Here is an 18,632-nt window from a genome sequence, read left to right as displayed (position 1 = left end):
AAGCCTTCCCTGGCTCCCGGGGTCCCCCCTGACATCCCCAGGGCCACCAGCAGCTGAAGCAGCAGCCACAGCTCCCTGTGGGTCTGGAGTGTGGGGGCTCACCAGTGTCACGCGGTGGGGGGGCCTTGGCGGGTTCCTTGAGGTGGAGGGCGGGGTGGGGTGGAGCGTGGTGCGCCCAGGGTCACACACCTGCAGGAGGTCACAGAGCCAGGGGAGTGGCAGGCCTGTCCCCCAGGCGCTGTCCCGCCGGGCTAAGAGGAGGCACTGGGGGTGTTTGTGTCGGTTGGCTGTGGGGTCCCTCCCAAGGGAAACCATTAGTCACCCTGGCGCTGGCTGGATGTGGGGCCAGAAACGCTGGGAGTTTCGGGACTGCGCCAGGGGGTGCAGGGCCCTGGAGCTTGGCTGGAGGGGAGGGGATGGCGGCTGAGGCTCCGAGCGCGCCCTGGCCCTGTCTGTCGTGTGTCTGGGGTGGGGGGGTGCGCGCGTGGGGATGTGTACTCCAGGCTGCCCGGGGACAGGCTCTGTCCTGTCTGTGCTTCAGCACGCCGACCGCAGGGGGCAGTGTGGACCTGGGTTCAAGTCTCCGTGGCACCGGCCATCCCAGCAGCCCCAGGGGGGACACTGAGATGGACAAGACCTGCCTCCCCGATGTTCTGGGGCAGGGGGGACAATGCCACGTGAGAACCCCTGCAGACAGAGAGGCTATGGTCAGTGACAGCGGTGGCGTCCCTGATGTGTCACTAACCAGATGTGCCAGCCGGGGTGTCACTCAACGGTCTTGAACCCTCAGTCCCTCCAACTGCAAAATGGGGATGGTCAGGATGCCGGTCTCAGAGCCCTTGGTGCATAGGAAGGACTCCCTCCAGGATGGGAGGTGGTGTTGCTTTACTCTTACTCCTTGTCCACTATTCCTGTCGGTGGCCAGACACAGGGTGGAACTTCCCCAGGGCTGGAATAACTCTCAGCCACGCCAGGACGCAGTCGAAGGAGGAGCTTACCTCACGGTTCCGCTGGCCGGGAGGGTGGAGGGAAGGAGGAGGACTTTCCAGGTGCCGCTGTGGGCCTAGACCACCTGCACAACTGAGGCGGGGGGCGAGGCGGGTGGGGATGAAATGCTCAGAAGACCTTACACGCTGTTTCCACCCCTACCCTGCGTTCCAGGAGGGTGGGCTCTGGGGGGGAGGGGGCCTTGTGTGCCAGGGGTGGGTGCCAGGTCTGGCTTTGCTTGCAGAGTCTGGGGTCGGCCTGGGTTCCTAGGGGCTGGAGGGCGTGCTGCATGCTCTGTCGTCCTCTGCTCCACGCTCTGACTCAGCAGGAACACAGGCCTGGAGCACCACGTCTGGCCTGCCAGGGGCTGCCCAACTGGCCTGGGCCCAGCCAGGCCGCTGTGCCCTGCCAAGCTGGTGCTGAACATCTGCACAGAGTTCCCCACGCCTCCCCCCACCGGCCCTGGCCATTTCGGCTGTCTGGTCAGCAGGCCACGGGCACTTCTGTCCCTTCCCTGGAGCCCTTGGCCAGGGTCCTCACTGGGTCTCCCTTTGTCCTTCCATCTGTGGAGGCATCTGCCTCTCAGGAGAACCTTTCCAAGGCTGGCTGGGTGACCGGGACCTCACCTTTCCCATCTGTAAAATGGAGCTATCAGACTGGACGCCTCCTACAATCCGGACTCCATTCTGGGGAAGGCCAGAGACTGGGTCCCTTCCCGAGGCAGAAATCAGACAGGCCTAGGCTGGGCTTTGCCACCACCAGCCTCCCCGGTGACCCCAGGCTGGAGGCTGCTCTGTCTGGACACCCCAACACATGCTTCCCAGCGCTGGACCCGGGAAGGCGGCCTCCCTGCTCGCCGCTCTGGGCCGCTGCCGAGGCAGCAGTGAGCAGGCAGCTGGGCCGGCCTGGCCGGGCTCCAGAGGCGCGGAGCGGGTTAAAGTGTGCGCCAGGCCGGGCCGGCGGCGGGCGGGGGAGCAGCCTGGTGGGAAGTGTGAGTTCCTCCCTGTCTGCCTGACAGCTATAAAGGCAGCCGGGCCCGCAGAGCCGCCACTGGGCTGCGCGCCTCCCTGGGAACCCCCTCTCGTGGGTGCTCTTTGAAGTGGAGGAGGGAGGCGGCAAGGGGGAGGAGGAGGAGGAAGGGAGCGAGGCAGAGCCCACAGCTCGCCGCACTCTGAGCCTCCCCCTGCTCCGAGCACCTGGCGCCGCCTGCCCGCAGCAGCTCTGCCCCCTTCCCCGGGACGACAACCTGCTGACCCCGGGTCAGGTAGGCCACCGCAGCCTTCCCAGGGCACGGGCGCGGCTCCGAGCCGGCTGGGGGGCAGAGCATCCCCCAGCCCCCTCGGGGAGCCGTTATATAACAGGAGGAGGGCTCGCGGGGAGGGGTCGGGACCCTCAGAGCATGGCGAGGGCGGCTCCTCAGCTCCCAGCCTCGGGCGCCTGAAGCTCCTTGCAAGGCAGGCCTCTGCTGCTGGCTGGTGGCTGTTTTTGGACCCCAGGGAGGGATGGATCCCGCGTGAGGCGGACCTGGCCTGTGGCCAGGGGTGTCTGGGAGCCTTAATGAAAACCAAGTGTGGGGCCGGCTCAGCACCTGTCTTCAGCCGGCAGGCTGGAGCTGGGGCACCGATTAGCCAATGGGACCGCCGAGGGGGGGCTCTGTGCTTATGCGAGGCTGGCGGGGCTGCTGCAGATGGAGGCCTGCGGGGGAGGGGTGGCAGACGGGGCGGGGAGGTGGGGGTCTCAGGACTTTGGCTCCAAACTCCAGGGTGTACTGCGGCCTTGTCCCGGCAGAGGGTTCTGAGGATGCACGGGTCAACGTTGCTCGCATAACTCCTGGAGATCTGCAGGTGCTTGACCTGCCAGGGTTGATGCAGGGGAGAGGGGACAGATTTGGAGGTGGCTTTGGGGCTGGCAGGGCTGGCAGGGCTTGGGGGGGCTTTCACACCTTCTTCCTTGCAATTAGCCGGGTACAGGGACAAGTGCCTGAGTTTGCTCTGTGGCTTTGGGCAAGCTGGCTTCCCTCTCTCGGTTCCAGGCTCTGGGGGGACAGGCTTGCTGGTTTCTGAAACCCCTTCTCTGCCTTGCTGGCAAGTGACACTTAGGACCAGAGACAGATCCCGGACAGAGGCTGCCGAGGCCCCTCTGAGACGTCCACACAGAGAAAGCAGATAGGCGAGGCTGAGAGCCCAGGAGGCTGGAGGGTCCCTTTGATTTGACCCCTGGCAGGAAGGTCAAGTGGTGTTTGGGGCTAACAGTGCTGACTTGTCGGGAAAGAGACAGTCCCGCAGCCCTGGGCTGCCCTCACTCCATGCTCCAGGGGCACAAGTGTGCGTCTTGGTTGGGGCGTGAGGAGACAGATGCCTGGGCTCTTCCCAGCCTGAGATCCCTGAGGGTCCCGGGCCCAGCCCCCCACCGAGGGCAGGGGTAGTGCTGGCCAGGGAGGGGAAGGGCCCAGCAGAGCAGGTGGCGTCCACGGCCCCCTCCAGCAACCGCACATGGCTGGCAGGGAGTTCACCCTCCCACTGGGCAGCCAGCCCTGAGCGTGTGAAAAGCCCCAGGTGCTCTTGCTCAGGCCGCTTCCGCCAGCCAAGGTGGTAGCCCGAGCTCTGGGGCTTCGCTTCTTCATCCAGTCGTGTGGCCCGGGCCTACAGCCTCCCCAGCTGTCCCTGGTGTTCGCCCCAGGCACTCCCTAGGGAGCGCAGGTAGTCCGAGGCTAGCTGGTGCTCATCCCTGCCCACGCTTCGAGAGGGGGTGGGGAGACCAGGCTCAGCCAGCACACCACCCACCTGTCTGTGGCGCTCGCTCGTGCCTGTGGCAGGCATCTTTAATCACTCACCGACCTCTCCCAACAGGGCCACCAGGCAGCCCCTAGCAATCAATCCCAGATAGCCTCAGGGCCTCAGTTCTGGGTGGGCCCCAAGGGCTCTTCCCTCTTCCTTGTCAGCTGTCAGGGGAGCTGGGCCTGGCCTAGCAGTGACAGTGGCCTTGCTTCCTAGGATGGACGGCAGACGGCAGCCTTCACGCTGGGTCTGGTGCCTTCTGGCTGTGGCACTTCTGGCTGGGGGTGTGGCATCTACGGGGGCCACGGTGAGTGGGAAGCAGGGGCCCTCACCCAGAGGGGCTGAGGTTGGAGGGAGTGTGGCAGGTGTGGGGCAGGTGTCCGGGGACCCCTTCATGCATTCCCGGAGCCCCCACTCAGCTCCCGGGAACATGTCTTATAAGCCGGTCGGACCAGCCCCTAAGCGGGGGCCCTGGCCACCCTGGATCCCTCGCTGACTTGACAGGATGAGGTCGGAGGGGGCTGAGGACTTCCTTCCAAGCAAAGGCCTGCAGCGAGGCATGTCGAGGGGGCTGCTGTGTCCTGCAGAACCCAGGCTGGGGCCCAGGCTGCTCAGGAGAAAGAAAGCAAGGACAGTTAGGTGCAGCCTCACGTTCCCATCAAGCCCCCAGGATGTTCCAGATCTCAAGATGGGGCGGATCCAAGGCCCATGACTTCCGGGGAGTTCCCTCCAAGACCACCCTGGAGATGTGGGCCAGGGTGCCGAGTGACCCAGCCGGCGGGCATCTGGGGGCTGTGATCTCCTGACCAGGGCAAGGGGATGGCAGGCCAGTCCTGCCCGGTGCGCCAGCCTTCTAATCATCTGTGGGGACTGTCGCCCAGGACAACAGCCCAACGTCCAACAGCCTGGAAGGGGGCACTGACGCCACCGCCTACTGGTGGGGAGAGTGGACCAAGTGGACGGCTTGCTCCCGCAGCTGTGGGGTCGGGGTGACGTCCCAGGAGCGGCATTGCCTGCAGCAGAGGTTTGGGGCTGGTGTGGGGGTGGGGCAGCAGGTGACGGGGCGGGTGGGGGGCGGTGTGGTGTCTCAGGCTGGGAGGGGTCTTCTGTTTGAGGCAGTGTAGGCCAGGTGAACGACAGGCTTTTTGCTGGCCTATCAGGTCCTGGGCGACCATGTCCTGGGGTTCATCCTGCTCCAGGGTGCTGGGGACAGCACTTTCATGAGAGCAGGATCCATCTCTTGGGATTTTTTTTTTCTCTTTTCTTTTTTTCTTTCTTTCTTTCTTTTTCTTTCCTTTCCTTTCTTTCCTTTCCCTTTCTTTCTCTTTCTTTCTTTCTTTCTTCTTTCTTTCTTTCTTTCTTTCTTTTTTTCTTTTCTTTCTTTCTTTCTTTTTTCTTTCTTTCTTTTTTTCTTTCTTTCTTTCTTTTTTTCTTTTCTTTCTTTCTTTCTTTCTTTCTTTCTTTCTTTCTTTCTTTCTCTCTTTCTCTCTTTCTCTCTTTCTTTCTTTCTTTCCTTCTTTCTTTCATAAGCTCTAGACCCAACGTGGGGTTTGAACTCCTGACCCTGAGATCAAGAGTGGCATGCTTTACCAACTGAGCCAGCCAGGCGCCCCTTCTTGGGACTTTTAATGAGTGGTGAGCTCCTCCCTGGCCTTCTCTTCTGAAGACCTGAGTTGAATAAACACGGGGAAAAACATAGGGTCCAGTGGTTACCATCAGACAGACCTAGGTTCAAATCTTGCCTCTGTTACTTCCTAGCTGGGTGACCTTGGGCAAGTCACTTAATCCCTCTGAACATCAGTTTCCTCATCTGTGGAGTGGAGATCATGCTAGGGCCCACTTACCTACCAGCCTAGGGCTGGGACACAGTAAACCTTCTTGATCTTATTATTAGTTCTGTACAGAGATCCTGTGCTATGTGCCCAGGATGCAGAGGTGAATTGGGTATCATCCCTCCCCTGGGCTGTGGTGGAGCAGTGGGGGTCAGAAGAATTGGGGGGGCTTCCGGGGCCCGGCCAGAGGCCGTTTGGAGTAGGAGCAGGGTTGGTGCCTACAGCCTGTGGCTCCCAACCCCAGCTTAGCCTGTGTCTTCCCGCCAGGAGGACGTCCGTCACGGGCGCTGGGAACAGGACCTGCACGGGCACGTCCAAGCGGTACCAGCTGTGCAGAGTGCAGGTGAGGCCCTGCCTGGGGCGATTGCACCCCCCCCCAAACTCCTTAGGCAGATCTCCTTAGGTGTCTTCTTGGTAGCCCCCAGGCACTCCAGACTCTTTGTCCTGGGCCCACCCCTTATTTCCTGTTGAAGAGAAGAATGGTGAGCGGTCCTGGGCTCAGAGCCCCTTTCCTGGCTCCGATCAAATCTGTCCTGCCCCCCCTGTGCTCCACACTCCCAGGGATGAGGCCTCAGTTCTGCTGGGGGCGCTTGGAGTGTAGCCTCAAGGTTTGAGATCTCTGGCCACAGCCCCCACTCTGCTCACAAATCCTGTGCCAGGTGCTCACCAGGAGATGGACGGTCACTAGGCGTCCCCGTCCCCACCTGTGGGAAGTCCCACTGCAGCCCCCTCCAGCTCCCCAGGCCCTGGCACTGTCAGCCTCTGTGTGTGGGGGGGGCGCCCAGGGAGGGGCAGGAGTTACTGACTCAGGCTCAGCCTCCAGGCGGCTTTCAGTGGGGCCCAAGCCAGTCTGAACCTGAGCTCCTGGGCACAGGGTGGAAAGACAGCAAGCCACTGAGGTCTTCTAGTCCCTGTGACCCGGTGTCCGTGAGGCTGAGTGCCCCTGCATATGCGCACGTGCAGAGTTAGGGTCTGTGTTAGCGTCCCTGGTCTGCTCCCCTCCTGGATGCTTATGAGCTCTGGAGGGAGGCCCACCTAAGTCCGGGTTCTGGCCCAGAGTGACCAGCTGCCCCCACACTGCCAGGCTTCTCCCCTTCTGTCCCGGGGGTTCCTCTTCCATGAACTCAAGCCCACCTTCAGCCAATGAGCCATGTTCCAGCACTGCGGCCATAGCCGCGGCCAGCCAGGCGGGCCTCTGCCCAGGGTCGCAGGGCGAGTGGGGGCCAGCACGAGCGCCACCCGGGCCAGGTGTGCCTTTCCCGCCCCGGGGCATCTGGGGAGGAGGCCGGGGTGGTGGGGACGTGAACGGACCCCGCCCAGCGCACGAGGAGGGCCCATGGGTGTACGTGCTTGAGGGACAGCAGCTGTCCTCCTGCTTGTCCTTGCTCCTTCCAGAGAGCGAGTGACACTGAGGGGGAACGAGAGGCCACCACGTGGGCCTCGGCACTGGCCCGGCCATCCCGGCTGCAGCCGCTTCCTGCTCAGCCCGGATAAAAATGCCTTTGTCGGGCCGAGTTCCTCCTGGAGCCTCCTGTCTCTCGCCCCACAGGAGTGTCCGCCGGACGGGAGGAGCTTCCGAGAGGAGCAGTGCATCTCCTTCAACTCCCGCGTGTACGACGGGCGGACGCACCAGTGGAAGCCCCTGTACCCCGGTACCCGGCCCGGGACCGCCCAGCGGGGGGCAGAGGGCAGGGGCGTCCCCCCAGCCGCCTGGAAGGACCCACACCCGATGGCTCCCTTCTGGGGTGGGCCGGCAGGAAGGTGAAGCCCAGAGGGAGGGGTCTTGTCCAAGGTCGCAGGCAACAGTGAACATGAGGGTCTCTCTCACTCATGGAGTAAGTTCCGGGGTGTCCAGGACCCGTAGCCCAGGGCCAGCAGTTGGCTCAGATCTGCTGACGGTTGGGAACTGCCCCCCACCCACAAGGAGGCAGAGGCTGGAACTCGTGGAGCCCGGGCTGCGCCAGACCCCCAGCATCTGGGTCTCTTTCTGCCCCTGAGACCCTGGGCAAGCCCCTTGCACACTCCAGGCCTGAGTCTGTCCATCTGTGCCATGGGCGGGAGGAACTCGGTCTCTGTGGGAGGGCAAGTGGTAGACCCTGAATCCCGCCGCTCCCCCCACCCACCCTGAGAGCCTATCTCCCCATCAGATGACTACGTCCACATCTCCAGCAAGCCATGCGACCTGCACTGCACCACCGTGGATGGTCAGCGGCAGCTCATGGTCCCTGCCCGCGATGGCACGTCCTGCAAGCTCACCGACCTGCGAGGGGTTTGCGTGTCTGGAAAATGTGAGGTTGTTAAACATTGTAGCAAAAGTCCCGCTGGTGTCCTTGCACTGACCGCCCCGCCTGTCCGCCTGTGGCAGTGGCGGCCCCCGGGGCCCGGGGCTCAGCGCCCTCCCAGCGGCCCTCTCCGCCTCCCTTCCTGCAGCCCATCGGCTGTGACGGGGTGCTCTTCTCCACCCACACGCTGGACAAGTGCGGCGTCTGCCAGGGGGACGGTAGCAGCTGCACCCACGTGACGGGCAACTACCGCAAAGGGAACGTCCACCTTGGTAAGAGCCCCTGTCCCCCGCCGCAGCGCAAGTTCCCTGCCCTCGCCGGCCGCCTGATCCTCCCCCCTGGGCCCAGGGGGGCCGGCCAGGTGCTCCGGAAGACCCCCTTCGGCTAGGAATCCTGAGCGGCTCTTTGTTGAGTCCCTACTGAATACCAGGCGCCTCAGTGCACCCTTGGCTGGGGGATCAAGTTTGACCTTTGCAGTCGCACCCAAAAGGGGGAAACTGAGGCACAGCCAATGTGAGATTTGAGTCTGGGCATGAGGATCCTGGGGCCTAAGCCCTCAAACCCGAGTTTCGGAGGGCTGAAGGGGCGCCGAGGCCGAGTCCCAGAGCCAGCCCCTCCCTTCCCCGGACAGCAGCATGTCCGTTTGTCCGCTGTGCCCATTTGGCGTGGCTCGGCTCGGGATGGCAGGGCGTGGTGGGCAGGTAGGGGGTCTGAGCATGTGACAGGACTTGGAACTTTGGAACGATGCACTTTAGCCCTCGATGTTGAACTGACTGCATTTCTGGGTCTCAGTAAATACTCGTGGGGTCAACCTGGGTTAGCACAGCCCTCAGACTGGGGAAGGCGGGGCACGTGAAACCAACCCGGCACATGGGGAAACCGAGGCCCGCTGTGGGAGTTCCTGCTCAAGGTTCTCGAGGGAGGCTGGGCGAGTCTGGACTAGGTGGAGCCGTCCCGGCCCCGGCCTTCGGGACCCTGGCCGCGTCCTGGAGGTCCTGCCCCCGCAGGAGGGTAATTTCAGAGTTAACGATAGGGCGTGGACGTGGGACCTCGGGATGGGCATGCTGGACTGAGGAGGGGCAGGATAAGGGTAGCAGGGAGTGTCTGAGATGGAGGGCCCAGGGCAGAGAGCCAGACGGGGGTTGGAAGAACACGTAGCCAGCGCGGCAGGCGGAGGCCGCTTTCTGCCAGACCCCGGGGCATGTTGATGGCGGTGCGCCTCTGTCTGAGCACCCACGGCCATGTTCGGGGGGCTACACGGAGGTCCGGGAGACAAGGCCCGTACCCCACGGAACTCCCCCTTGAGGGGCTGGAGGCTGACACTGCCAGTCCCCCTACGTCTGCCAAGTCCGTCCTGGGCGCCGGGCTGAGGCTTTCACACCTCGGAACGTCGCTCAGGACCAGCCGGGCAGGTGTGGACACAGGCAGAGAGAGGCGAAGAAGCCAGCGGGAGGTCACACAGCCGGAGGTGGCAGAGCGGGTCTGAGCCCAGACAGCCCGGCTCCGGGGTCCGTGGTCCTAAGCGCCGTGGTCTGCACGCTTCCTGATAAATGTGCGTGCGCGCTCGCCGTGGCGCCAACCCCGCTCGGACCAAGAGCCGTTCTTTTTTTTTTTATTTTTATTTTTTTTAAAGATTTTATTTATTTATTTGAGAGAGAGAGAGAGAATGAGAGACAGAGAGCACGAGAGGGAGGAGGGTCAGAGGGAGAAGCAGACTCCCCGCCGAGCAGGGAGCCCGATGCGGGACTCGATCCCGGGACTCCAGGATCATGACCTGGGCCGAAGGCAGTCGCCCAACCAACTGAGCCACCCAGGCGCCCCAACCGAGAGCCGTTCTTAAATGCATGGGAAGCTTGTGAGCCGGCTGCTGATTTAAAAGGGAGTGTATTGAACCCTACATTTAGATAAATGACAATTAAACCAAGTCCTCATCTCCCGTTCGTTTTACCGCTATTCGTACTGTGGGTTTGCCGTGGAGACACCGTTGAGGTGGGTGGGCTAGCGAGCGCCTCCCCCCTGCTCTGCCTGCTCCCAGCCCAGCACACTGGGAGCCTGGGCTCGGCCGCTGTGAGGGGGCTGACACTGCGGGGATGGGCCCCCTCTGCAGACCAGAGCGCCCCCCCCACGCCCCCGCCAAGAGCCACTTAGCGCCCTCGGGCTGGGAGGGACAAGCGCAGGGCCTCGGGGGCCTGCAAAGCAGAGTGAGGCAGGCCTGCAGGAGGCCCGGGCAGGCGCACGTGGACTCTACTGTAACATGGGTGTCAACCCCCGCAAACCTGATTTCTGAAAACATGGTCACCATTCTCTCCTGGGAGACGTTTCTATCTTTGGGCTTTTAAAATCTTTCCTCCTTCTCCTCAGACCACCCTCTACCTCCTGCTGGCAGCACCTCTCCCTTCCTCAGACCCAGCCCCCCAAGACCCTTGGTCCCATCGTTGGGCGTCTCTGTGGAGGGTCCCCATGGCTTCCTCCCATCCTCCATGACAGGCCCTCAGCTGTGCTCCTCATCCACATCTTCGAATGCAACGAGTGTTTAAAATCCTTGTGATGCTGTGACAACATGGGTTTTTAAAATAATAGTCGTGACAGGGCCCTTGGGGCGAGGCTCTGTGCCCTGCAGAAATCTCCCCACATGGCCTAGAGTGGGAGCAAATGTCCCTGTGCACAGACGAGGAGACTGAGGCCCAGGGGCTCAGGACCAGCTCGGTGACACGTGGCAGAGTAGGACCTAAGTCTGCTGGATTCTGGCAGATTTAAGGTGTCTATGGCCTATGGAGTCCCTCCAGAGGGGCTGGGGCAGGGACTGAGGGGCGTCACCCATGACCTTGGTAGGAGAGGGTCATGGAAACCAGGTGGCAGGGCAGCCCTCCGGTGGCACGGGGCTTTTCCACAGGGCCTTCGACTTGGGTCTTGGGCCCGGGTGCAGCCGTTGAGTGGGGGACTGCCTTAGCCCCTCACCCACCAGGAGCACGGGAGGGTGGCGACTTTCCAACCTAGAGGTGGTGGCCACAGCCGACCCGCCGTTCACTATCCGATTTCCCCCAGGTTACTCTCTGGTGACCCACATCCCGGCCGGTGCCCGAGACATCCAGATCGTGGAGCGGAAGAAGTCTGCTGGTGTCCTGGGTACGTGTGTAGGGCCTGAGTGCTGCTTCGCGTGGGCTTGTGGTTTTGTAGGGGGCAAAACATATGGGTGCAGGAGGGGCACTTGACCCCGGATCCATCCCACAGGAGAGGGTCGGGCCCCAGGAGCCAGAACTTGACCTAGGTGTGTCCATGTGTGTTGGGGGGCGTCCTAGGGAAGCTGACTGCACCCCCATGTGTGGAAGGACCCATACTTAGGGCTGCTTGACAAAGGAGGGGTCGGTGAGGACAGAGAGGGAGTTCCCCGTCCCTGGAGATCCTGGCACAGGCAGAAGCTGGGGGTACTGGAGGTGGGGTTTCTGGCTGCCCCCCCCCCCCCCCCCACCCAGGGCACAAGAGTGAGACTTAGGAGTTGGAACAAGAGCAAATAGGTGGCCAGTTGGAGGCCATGGGGGACGTGAGGCAGAGGTGAGATTCAGACTCCGGCCTGGCTGCTCTCAGGTCGACATTCTTGCCACTGGAGAGTCTCTGGTGGGCGGCTGGACCATGGTACGTAGGGGTCCTTCAGCTTGAGGATTCTGGAGTGATTTGCATAAGTGGCTGAGGCAGTGAGGCCCCTATTGGTGACAATTTCTGGGAAGTCTCCCTGTGTAGTTGGAGCGTTGGCCTGGCAACCTCCTTGTCTACACCCCCGGGAGGCAGCCCGAGGCCCTTCTGGCTGGGGTGGGTGGGTGCTGCCGCCTAGAAGCTGCTCGGCTCCTGGCCTTGCCCTGTGTGGGGGCGGGCTGGGGACCCAGGCAGGGAAGCCGGTCCCAACGCCTGGCTCACTTCCCTGCATCTCAGGGCAATGCGTGTGAGCCAGGATTGGTGGGGTGACACCCAGCCTCCTCAGGGGCCGCCGTGGGTGGGGACTCTGCCAACCGCCCCCAAGGAGGAACCCGGCTGGGGCTCTCCGCCCTTCAGGCCCCCGAGCTCCAGCCCCCTTGCCAACAGCTCCGCCCACTCCAGGCCCCAGGCCCCGCCACCCCGGCTCGGGAGCCAGGCCTCTGCCAGGCCGGTGGCTCTGTCCCCCGCTGGGAGGGTGGCGAGGCCAGGAAACACCGTGTTCTCAGAGCTGGCTGCAGAGTAATCGCTCTTGAACCAGACGCGTGGAAACAGCAAGGACAGCCTCCGAGCACCGGGAGAGCCGCAGGAAGGAAGGTCATTACTGTCAGGAAACAGGCTTTGGATGCCGGCCGGGGATTTAACCCTGTGCACATACCTGGCGGCTGGGCCCAGCCAGCCGGGCCGCGGCACGCGCCCCACGGCGCACAGCCTGGGCGGTCATTCACGCTATTTTCTGACGTTGCTGCGTTGAGGGTGTTTTTCCAGCAGACGTGTCTTGCTTGTTGCGTCTGCCTGATAATAAATGAATGGCCCAGCTCCTCTGCTCCGATTGCATCAGGAGCTCTGGAAATGGAGCTCTTCCCCGCCCGCGGGCCAGTTTCCGGAACTGGCTCTAAGGACAGCCTCTGGAAGGCACGCTGTCCCCTAGCATGGAGCCTGCCTCCTCACTCCCATCCCCTGGGCCCGAGGCCCCCAGCCCCTCCGCAGCCCCAGGGCGGGCCAGCTGCCCCGAACGATCGCCCCAGCTCCCGGCGGTTATTCCGGCCTCTGGGGCTGGCAGGAGACGGGCTGCTGAGGGTTGCACGCACGTTCCTGCTGTCTGGGCATCATCAGGCCTGGGTCAGGCCCTGGGAGCGGCCAGCCTTCGGAGGTCCTCTGTTCCAAGTGTCCACCCACACCCCGTCTCAATGAGAGGGTGACTAAGCATGTGCCCGGGCCGCCCTCGGCCACGCCTGGGAGAATGGATTGATTGGGTAAATGGTCAGTCTGGTCACGGTGGCTCTGGTCACAAAGTCAGGGCTCCCCTCGACAGCAGGGAGCTGGTAGGCTTGGGGTGGTCCGGCAAGGCCTGCTGGGGCTGCTGGGACAGCATTCGAAGCCAGTCGGTCCACGGTTGCAGTGTCACTCAGTGTGGGCCCTACGGGATCCCTGGGGTCCCCTCCCCATGTGTGGTCCCTTTTCCAAGGTGGGAAGTTGGGTGGGGGGCAACTCACCCAGGGTCACACAGTTTTCAGCAGGGCCGGGCCATCGGCCGACCCGGCCAATACCTAATGTCCGCTGTGTGCCTTCCCCAGGCTCTGATCCCTCCTGGTCCACCTGGTCCACCTGGTCCCTTAGTCCTGATGGTACTCATCATGCCTCTTCAGAGGTGGCCAGACGGCACCACCTAGGGCCCCAGGCCAGCCAGCTCCATCTCCTGGACAATTCAGGCTGATGGGAACGTGTTCATACCTCCTTAGCATTCCCAGGCCAGGGCCACGCGGACACGGTCGGAGCGCTGGCCTCCCCCGCAACAGGGAGTGTCCCGGGGCGGGTCACAGAGCTGAGCTGGCCGAGGCTGCCTGAGTGGATGATGTGGGCTACTCCCTGTCCCTCTGCCCCCCTCTAGCCCGGCCAGCTCAGGTGACGGGGCGGCTTTGCCCTTCCAGCTCTTGCAGATGAAGCTGGTTACTACTTCTTCAATGGCAACTTCAAGGTGGATAGCCCCAAGAACTTCAACATCGCGGGCACCGTGGTCAAGTACCGGCGGCCCATGGACGTCTACGAGACCGGCATTGAGTACATCGTGGCGCAGGGGCCCACAAACCAGGGCCTGAATGTCATGGTGGGTGAGCCGGGCCCTGGGGCCAGCGGTGCCGTGCAGGGGCCCCAGGGCGCGTTCGCACACAGCAGCACCTCTGGCCGGCCTGGCGGGGTCTCCTGGTCACTCCCTCACTCATCCCACCGCCTGGGGTCTAATTCCTTCACTTAGTCTCCAACAACCCATTGATGCGTTACTTCATTTACTCGGTCACTCGCCCAGCCGGCCACCCACTGTCTCAGCCCTCACCCCAGTAGTTGGTGGTTTGGTCCTTCCCTCACTCACTCACTCACTCACTCACTCACTAATTCACTCATTCACCGACTTCACTCATTCATTCTCATTCATTCACTCACTCTTTCATTGACTTTGCTCACTCATTCATTCATTCACTTGTTCATTCTTTCATTTACTCATTTACTCACTCATTCACTCACTCATTCATTAACTCACTCCTTCACTCACTTCTTCCTTCCTTTCTCCCTCTCCCTCCTCCTCTTCCTCCCTCCATTCCTTCCTTCCTTCCTTCCTTCCTTCCTCCCTCCCTCCCTCCCTCCCTCCCTCTCTCCCTCCCTCCCTTCCTTCCACTGCTGTTAGCAACCTTGGTGGATCTGCATAGTAGGAAACTGCAGTCATCAGCATCTGCAGGAGTTGCTGAGGACAGGAAGCTAGCTGGGGTTCCGGGGTGAGGGTGTTTATACCCCACCTCCACAGTTGGATGTTTATGCCCCCTGCCTAGTTCCCTGCCCCTGGCCCCATTGACACTGGGGCATTCTTGCCAGGTCCTCGATGTTGGGGGACGAGGGCAATGCTCGTGGCCCCTGTCCCACCCCCCCACTGCCCCTCTAGGATGCTCCCAGCTTCTGGGAGCATGGCAGGGAGAGAGCAGAGAGCAGGAGAGTTTGGCCCTGCTCCACCCAGCTTGCTGGGAGTTTTCCCATGGCTAGTGTCTAGAAATGAGTGCCACTGCCACTTGGTGCCCCAGCACCGAGAGAACAGGAGAGGACTTGTCACTGAAATCAGGTGACATCCAGATGGGCCGTTCTGAAGTTTTTCACAGTCTGCCGGCTTTTGTGGAAGCCAAGGGACACGGTGGGGACAGAACCCACCCACCTGACCTGATCTGATTTCCAAATCCCACCAGGGTGGGCACTCACATCCTCCCTTTAGAGGAAAAGCCTGGGCACACGGAGCCAGTGACCTGCCCGGACACAGGCTGGTCCGCGGCACCCACCGCTGTACTTTGAGTCCAGGTCAGCTTGGTCCTGGAGGCAGTTGTTTGTTTAAGTGCTGTGCTGGAGGGGCCTCTAATCGGGGGTGCTGCCCCCACCTGCCCACTCCGCTTCTTGGCTGAAGAGCTTCCCTGGATGGCCCCCAGAACCTCCCTGGGGCCACAGACTTCTCCACCTTCCATGGGCGCTGACCCTGAGGCAGACTGGCTGCTGGGCTTCACCCCCAGCTGGAGGAGCCGTGTTGCAGGTCGGGGTCCCAGGACGAAGACTCTGGGACAGAGGTCTGTGTGCAGTGGGGTTTTGGGTGTGGTCTCAGCAGCAGCTGCTGTGAGGGGGTGAGGGGGACAGAGGGAGATGTGGCACCTCAGCTGACCCCCCGGGGGCCCTGGGGTTGCAGTGGCCCCTCAGAGTCGTCTTGAGTTGAGGCAGAGAGGCACGGCCTAGTTGCCGGAAGCCACAGGGACGGGCGTGACCTTGGGAGAGGCAGCTCTCTTCGGCTGAGGTTAATTCCTGGGCCAGGGCTCACTGCGAACTGTCCAGAGACGCTCCAGGCAGCTCACTGAACGGCGGGGCCCGGGGGCATGCCACCGCACCCGCTCGTATCCATTTGCTTTGTAGAACGAGTTTACCTTGGCAGGACGAGCTCTAGAATTCTGTTTGGTTTCTTCCCAGGGAGCCTCACAGGGAAGGCTGGTGGGATGGACTGCAGCTCATCCAGGGGCTGCTGCCAAATCCGAAGACTTGCCTCCTCCGCTAGCCACTCTAGAGTCCCCTCTCCTAGTCTAGGTGGCTCACCTGGCCAGGTGTCCCAGTCCCTCTTACCTGAGGGGTCTGGGCTCCTGGTCTCCAGGCCCTTTTCCATTCCCATTCTTATCCAGTTACCATCGAAAATGGGCAGGGGGAGAGCAGGAGGTGCCCCAGTGGGCCAGCAGGGAACCAGATACATTCTCTGCCTCTAGGGTTGAAGCATCTGTACACACCGTGGTGGTCAGGGTCACTTCCCTGCCAGGGTGGCCACTCCTTTCCTGCTGTTGTCCTGACACAAGGTGCCCGAGTGGACCAGGTGGCAATCGGAGCTGACAGTTGAGTGACATTCTTGCCACGTCTCCTGCGGCAGTGCCCCTCCTCTGGCAAGCACGACCTGCAGACTGTGGACCCTAGAGCCCCAGGGGCCGGAAATCCCAAATGCCCACTGGGTCCCGGGGAATGATGGCCACAGCGACTTCCAATCTGTGCTTCCCAGAGCCACGCGTCTGCCCACTGGGGACCCGGGATGTCGCATCACAGAGGGTGCCCCCACCCGTCCCCGCCCCAGCGCCTCGTCCTCACATGGTGGCGCTGTCTCCGAGTGCACCAGGGCTCCACCTTGCATTGCTCTATCAGGCTGGCAGCTTCTGGGTGAGGCAGCCTAGCCTGGGCCCGGTGGATCTCATGGTCAAATGCCTGCCATGGCGCCTCCTTTGCTAGAAAGCGGGTCCCTTGTCCAATGCAGTGTCACCTGGTATCCTGTCTTGGCTGATCAAATGCTCTGTGAGCCCTTGGGTTTGGGGGCGAGGCCCTGTGGGCAGGAAAGGCAACCTCATCGTCAGAAAATCCATCACCCCCCCGCTAGGATAGAAGGGGTCTCCTGTAATCGACTTGCCGTCAGAGAGCCGATGGTCCCTCGAGGCTGTGAGGCTGTGAGCTAGCCTGAGTGTCAGCGCTGGATGGCTGGGCTTTCAGTAGGTGGGAGTAGCTAGAGCAGCTTGGCGGGTGAGCGCCCATGCCCTTGGGCTATGCATAGTTTCCACCTTGCCACCATGGCTATTCCGTGCATGCACCTCTCCTGCCATCAGTGGGCAGACTGATGGCAGAGGCTGGCCCAGCTCAACCAGCACAGCCATTCCACCTCTAACTCCGTGGCTCAGTGCCTTCCCGTGGGGGATGCTCCCCGGTGTTCGTTAACAAGTGACACAAGCGATTCGCATCTTATGCCCCATGGATCCATCCACAGGTACCTACTCCAGACCTCTTCATCCCCAATCTCACACCCTTTTCCACCAGGACCCTGACCCACCACCCAAACCATGTGCCCCCCGCCCCCCCTCCCCCCACGAGTCAGTGCATGTTCTCATCTTAGGCTACTCTGTGTTTCCTACAAATTAGATGATCACACCACATGCGCTGCATAAAGCCCGTTGGGAGGATTTCCCCTCACTGCAGTTTTTCGAAGCCACCCCTGAATGGGGCTCTAGTGAAGCAGGTCCCATTTTCAGCTCATACCCCCACACTGAGCTGACCTATCTCAGGCTCAAGCTTGGCCATTTTTCTCCTCCCTGACCCCATCCTAATGGAACCTCACGCAGCCATGGCTGTGAGCTAAGAGATGCCAGGTAGGGGGCTTGGATGCTGAGGGTTCTGGCCACCTGCTGATTCAGGCTTCTGGCTCTGATTGTGCCTAATCCTGGATGTGATGCTCCCATCTTACTGTGGATCGCTGCAGGGCCCCCCCAGCTGAGTAGTTAGGTGGAGTTCTGCTCTGGCTGCATGGGTCCCTTGATGTCCTGGGGTCACTCGGTTCCATCTATAGTAGGGCCTGGTAGTGTGTCAGAAGCTCTTTCCCAAAAGGTGTATAGTTATTTGTCATGGGCGGCATGGCCTTGCTCTAGAATGCTAGGGGACTGCGCTGTGACTCTCCTTTCGAGGCTGGCCAGATATTTCACATGACGTCTTTCCCCAGATATCTCTGTTACTGCTTACCCCACAGCCTAGACCTGCCGCAGAGCCCCTTCTCCCCAGGACCCCCACTGAGAGCCGGCAGCTTGTTATGACACCCAGTATATGGATTGGACAAGCATTCCCAGATATGTAGTAATATGCTATGTCCCAAATTCTTCTTCATAAGGGAGGAAATGAGATGCAATAATGTGTCCTTTACTTTCAAGGAGATGTCCTGGCATGCCTGAGACCACTGAGCCCTGGAGTGTTCGCTGATGGGGGCAGGGCACTGAATCTTTATAGGGTTTAACTTTCAATCCTCTGGAATATATATGCTTTACTGAGCCCTCCCACACCACTTCCTGCTCAGCTGGTCTGGTAGACATGATGTCATCAACGAAGAGGACCCGTGTGATGTTCTGTAGAATGGTCCAGACCCCCTTGCACTGTATCATGTCAGGGAGTGGGGGGTGGTGACCCCAGCCCTGGGGCAAAACTGCAAAGGTGTACTGTTGTCCGTCCCAGGTGAACAAAAACCTCTTCTCTCCAGCTGGGGTAGAAAAGAAGGTTTTTGGCCCATGAGTGGTCACATGTGATCAACTTGAGGTCAAGTTGTATCTGTCACAGGGTTGCAGCTGGGGCTCCTGCTTGGGTGGGTTGGGGGGGCTCCCTGTCACCCACCTGGATCTGTCTTGTTTTCATAGGGGCCAAACTGTTGAGTTAGGTGGGGGATATGGGGATCCCTTCCTTGCATCCTTCAGGCCATTAGGAGTGTCCCTAATCTCTGTAATTTCCCCAAGATGCAATACTGTTTTTGGCTCACTCTCTCAGATGGGGATGGGGGTCAGGGGTCAGGGTCACGGGCTTCCACGTAGCTCTCCCCGCTACGGTAGCTCTTACCCGACAGGCTGAGGAGCCGGCTAGCAGCCATGCACCGGGAACCGGAGAAAGCCTTGGATCCCGCGGACACAGTGTGAGCTAGACCTGGGCCATAGTTGGGCCACTAGTCACCCACATGCTCTCATACTAACAGGGGGCAGCGATGATGCTTTGGG

At 61.5% G+C, this 18,632-nt stretch overlaps 1 protein-coding gene across 1 annotated transcript in view; it reads left to right on the top strand.

Moving 5' to 3' along the window:
• Positions 1 to 2,193: 2,193 nt before the first annotated feature.
• Positions 2,194 to 18,632, top strand: part of ADAMTSL2 (ADAMTS like 2) — a 34,085-nt gene continuing 17,646 nt past the window's right edge. The window contains exons 1-9 of the mRNA XM_035015507.1: positions 2,194 to 2,251; positions 3,981 to 4,071; positions 4,646 to 4,788; positions 5,864 to 5,939; positions 7,146 to 7,248; positions 7,744 to 7,889; positions 8,027 to 8,150; positions 10,924 to 11,004; positions 13,497 to 13,672. Coding sequence (XP_034871398.1) covers positions 3,982 to 4,071; positions 4,646 to 4,788; positions 5,864 to 5,939; positions 7,146 to 7,248; positions 7,744 to 7,889; positions 8,027 to 8,150; positions 10,924 to 11,004; positions 13,497 to 13,672 — 939 coding nt within the window. The 5' untranslated portion in view covers positions 2,194 to 2,251; position 3,981. The remainder of the gene's footprint in view (positions 2,252 to 3,980; positions 4,072 to 4,645; positions 4,789 to 5,863; positions 5,940 to 7,145; positions 7,249 to 7,743; positions 7,890 to 8,026; positions 8,151 to 10,923; positions 11,005 to 13,496; positions 13,673 to 18,632) is intronic.

Source organism: Mirounga leonina, unplaced genomic scaffold (genome assembly GCF_011800145.1).
Source record: "Mirounga leonina isolate KUSES-001 unplaced genomic scaffold, KU_Mleo_1.0 Mir_170, whole genome shotgun sequence".
Taxonomy (NCBI): domain Eukaryota; kingdom Metazoa; phylum Chordata; class Mammalia; order Carnivora; family Phocidae; genus Mirounga; species Mirounga leonina.
The sequence above is the reverse complement of the archived record's forward strand: the minus strand, read 5'-3'. Positions and strand labels throughout refer to the sequence as shown.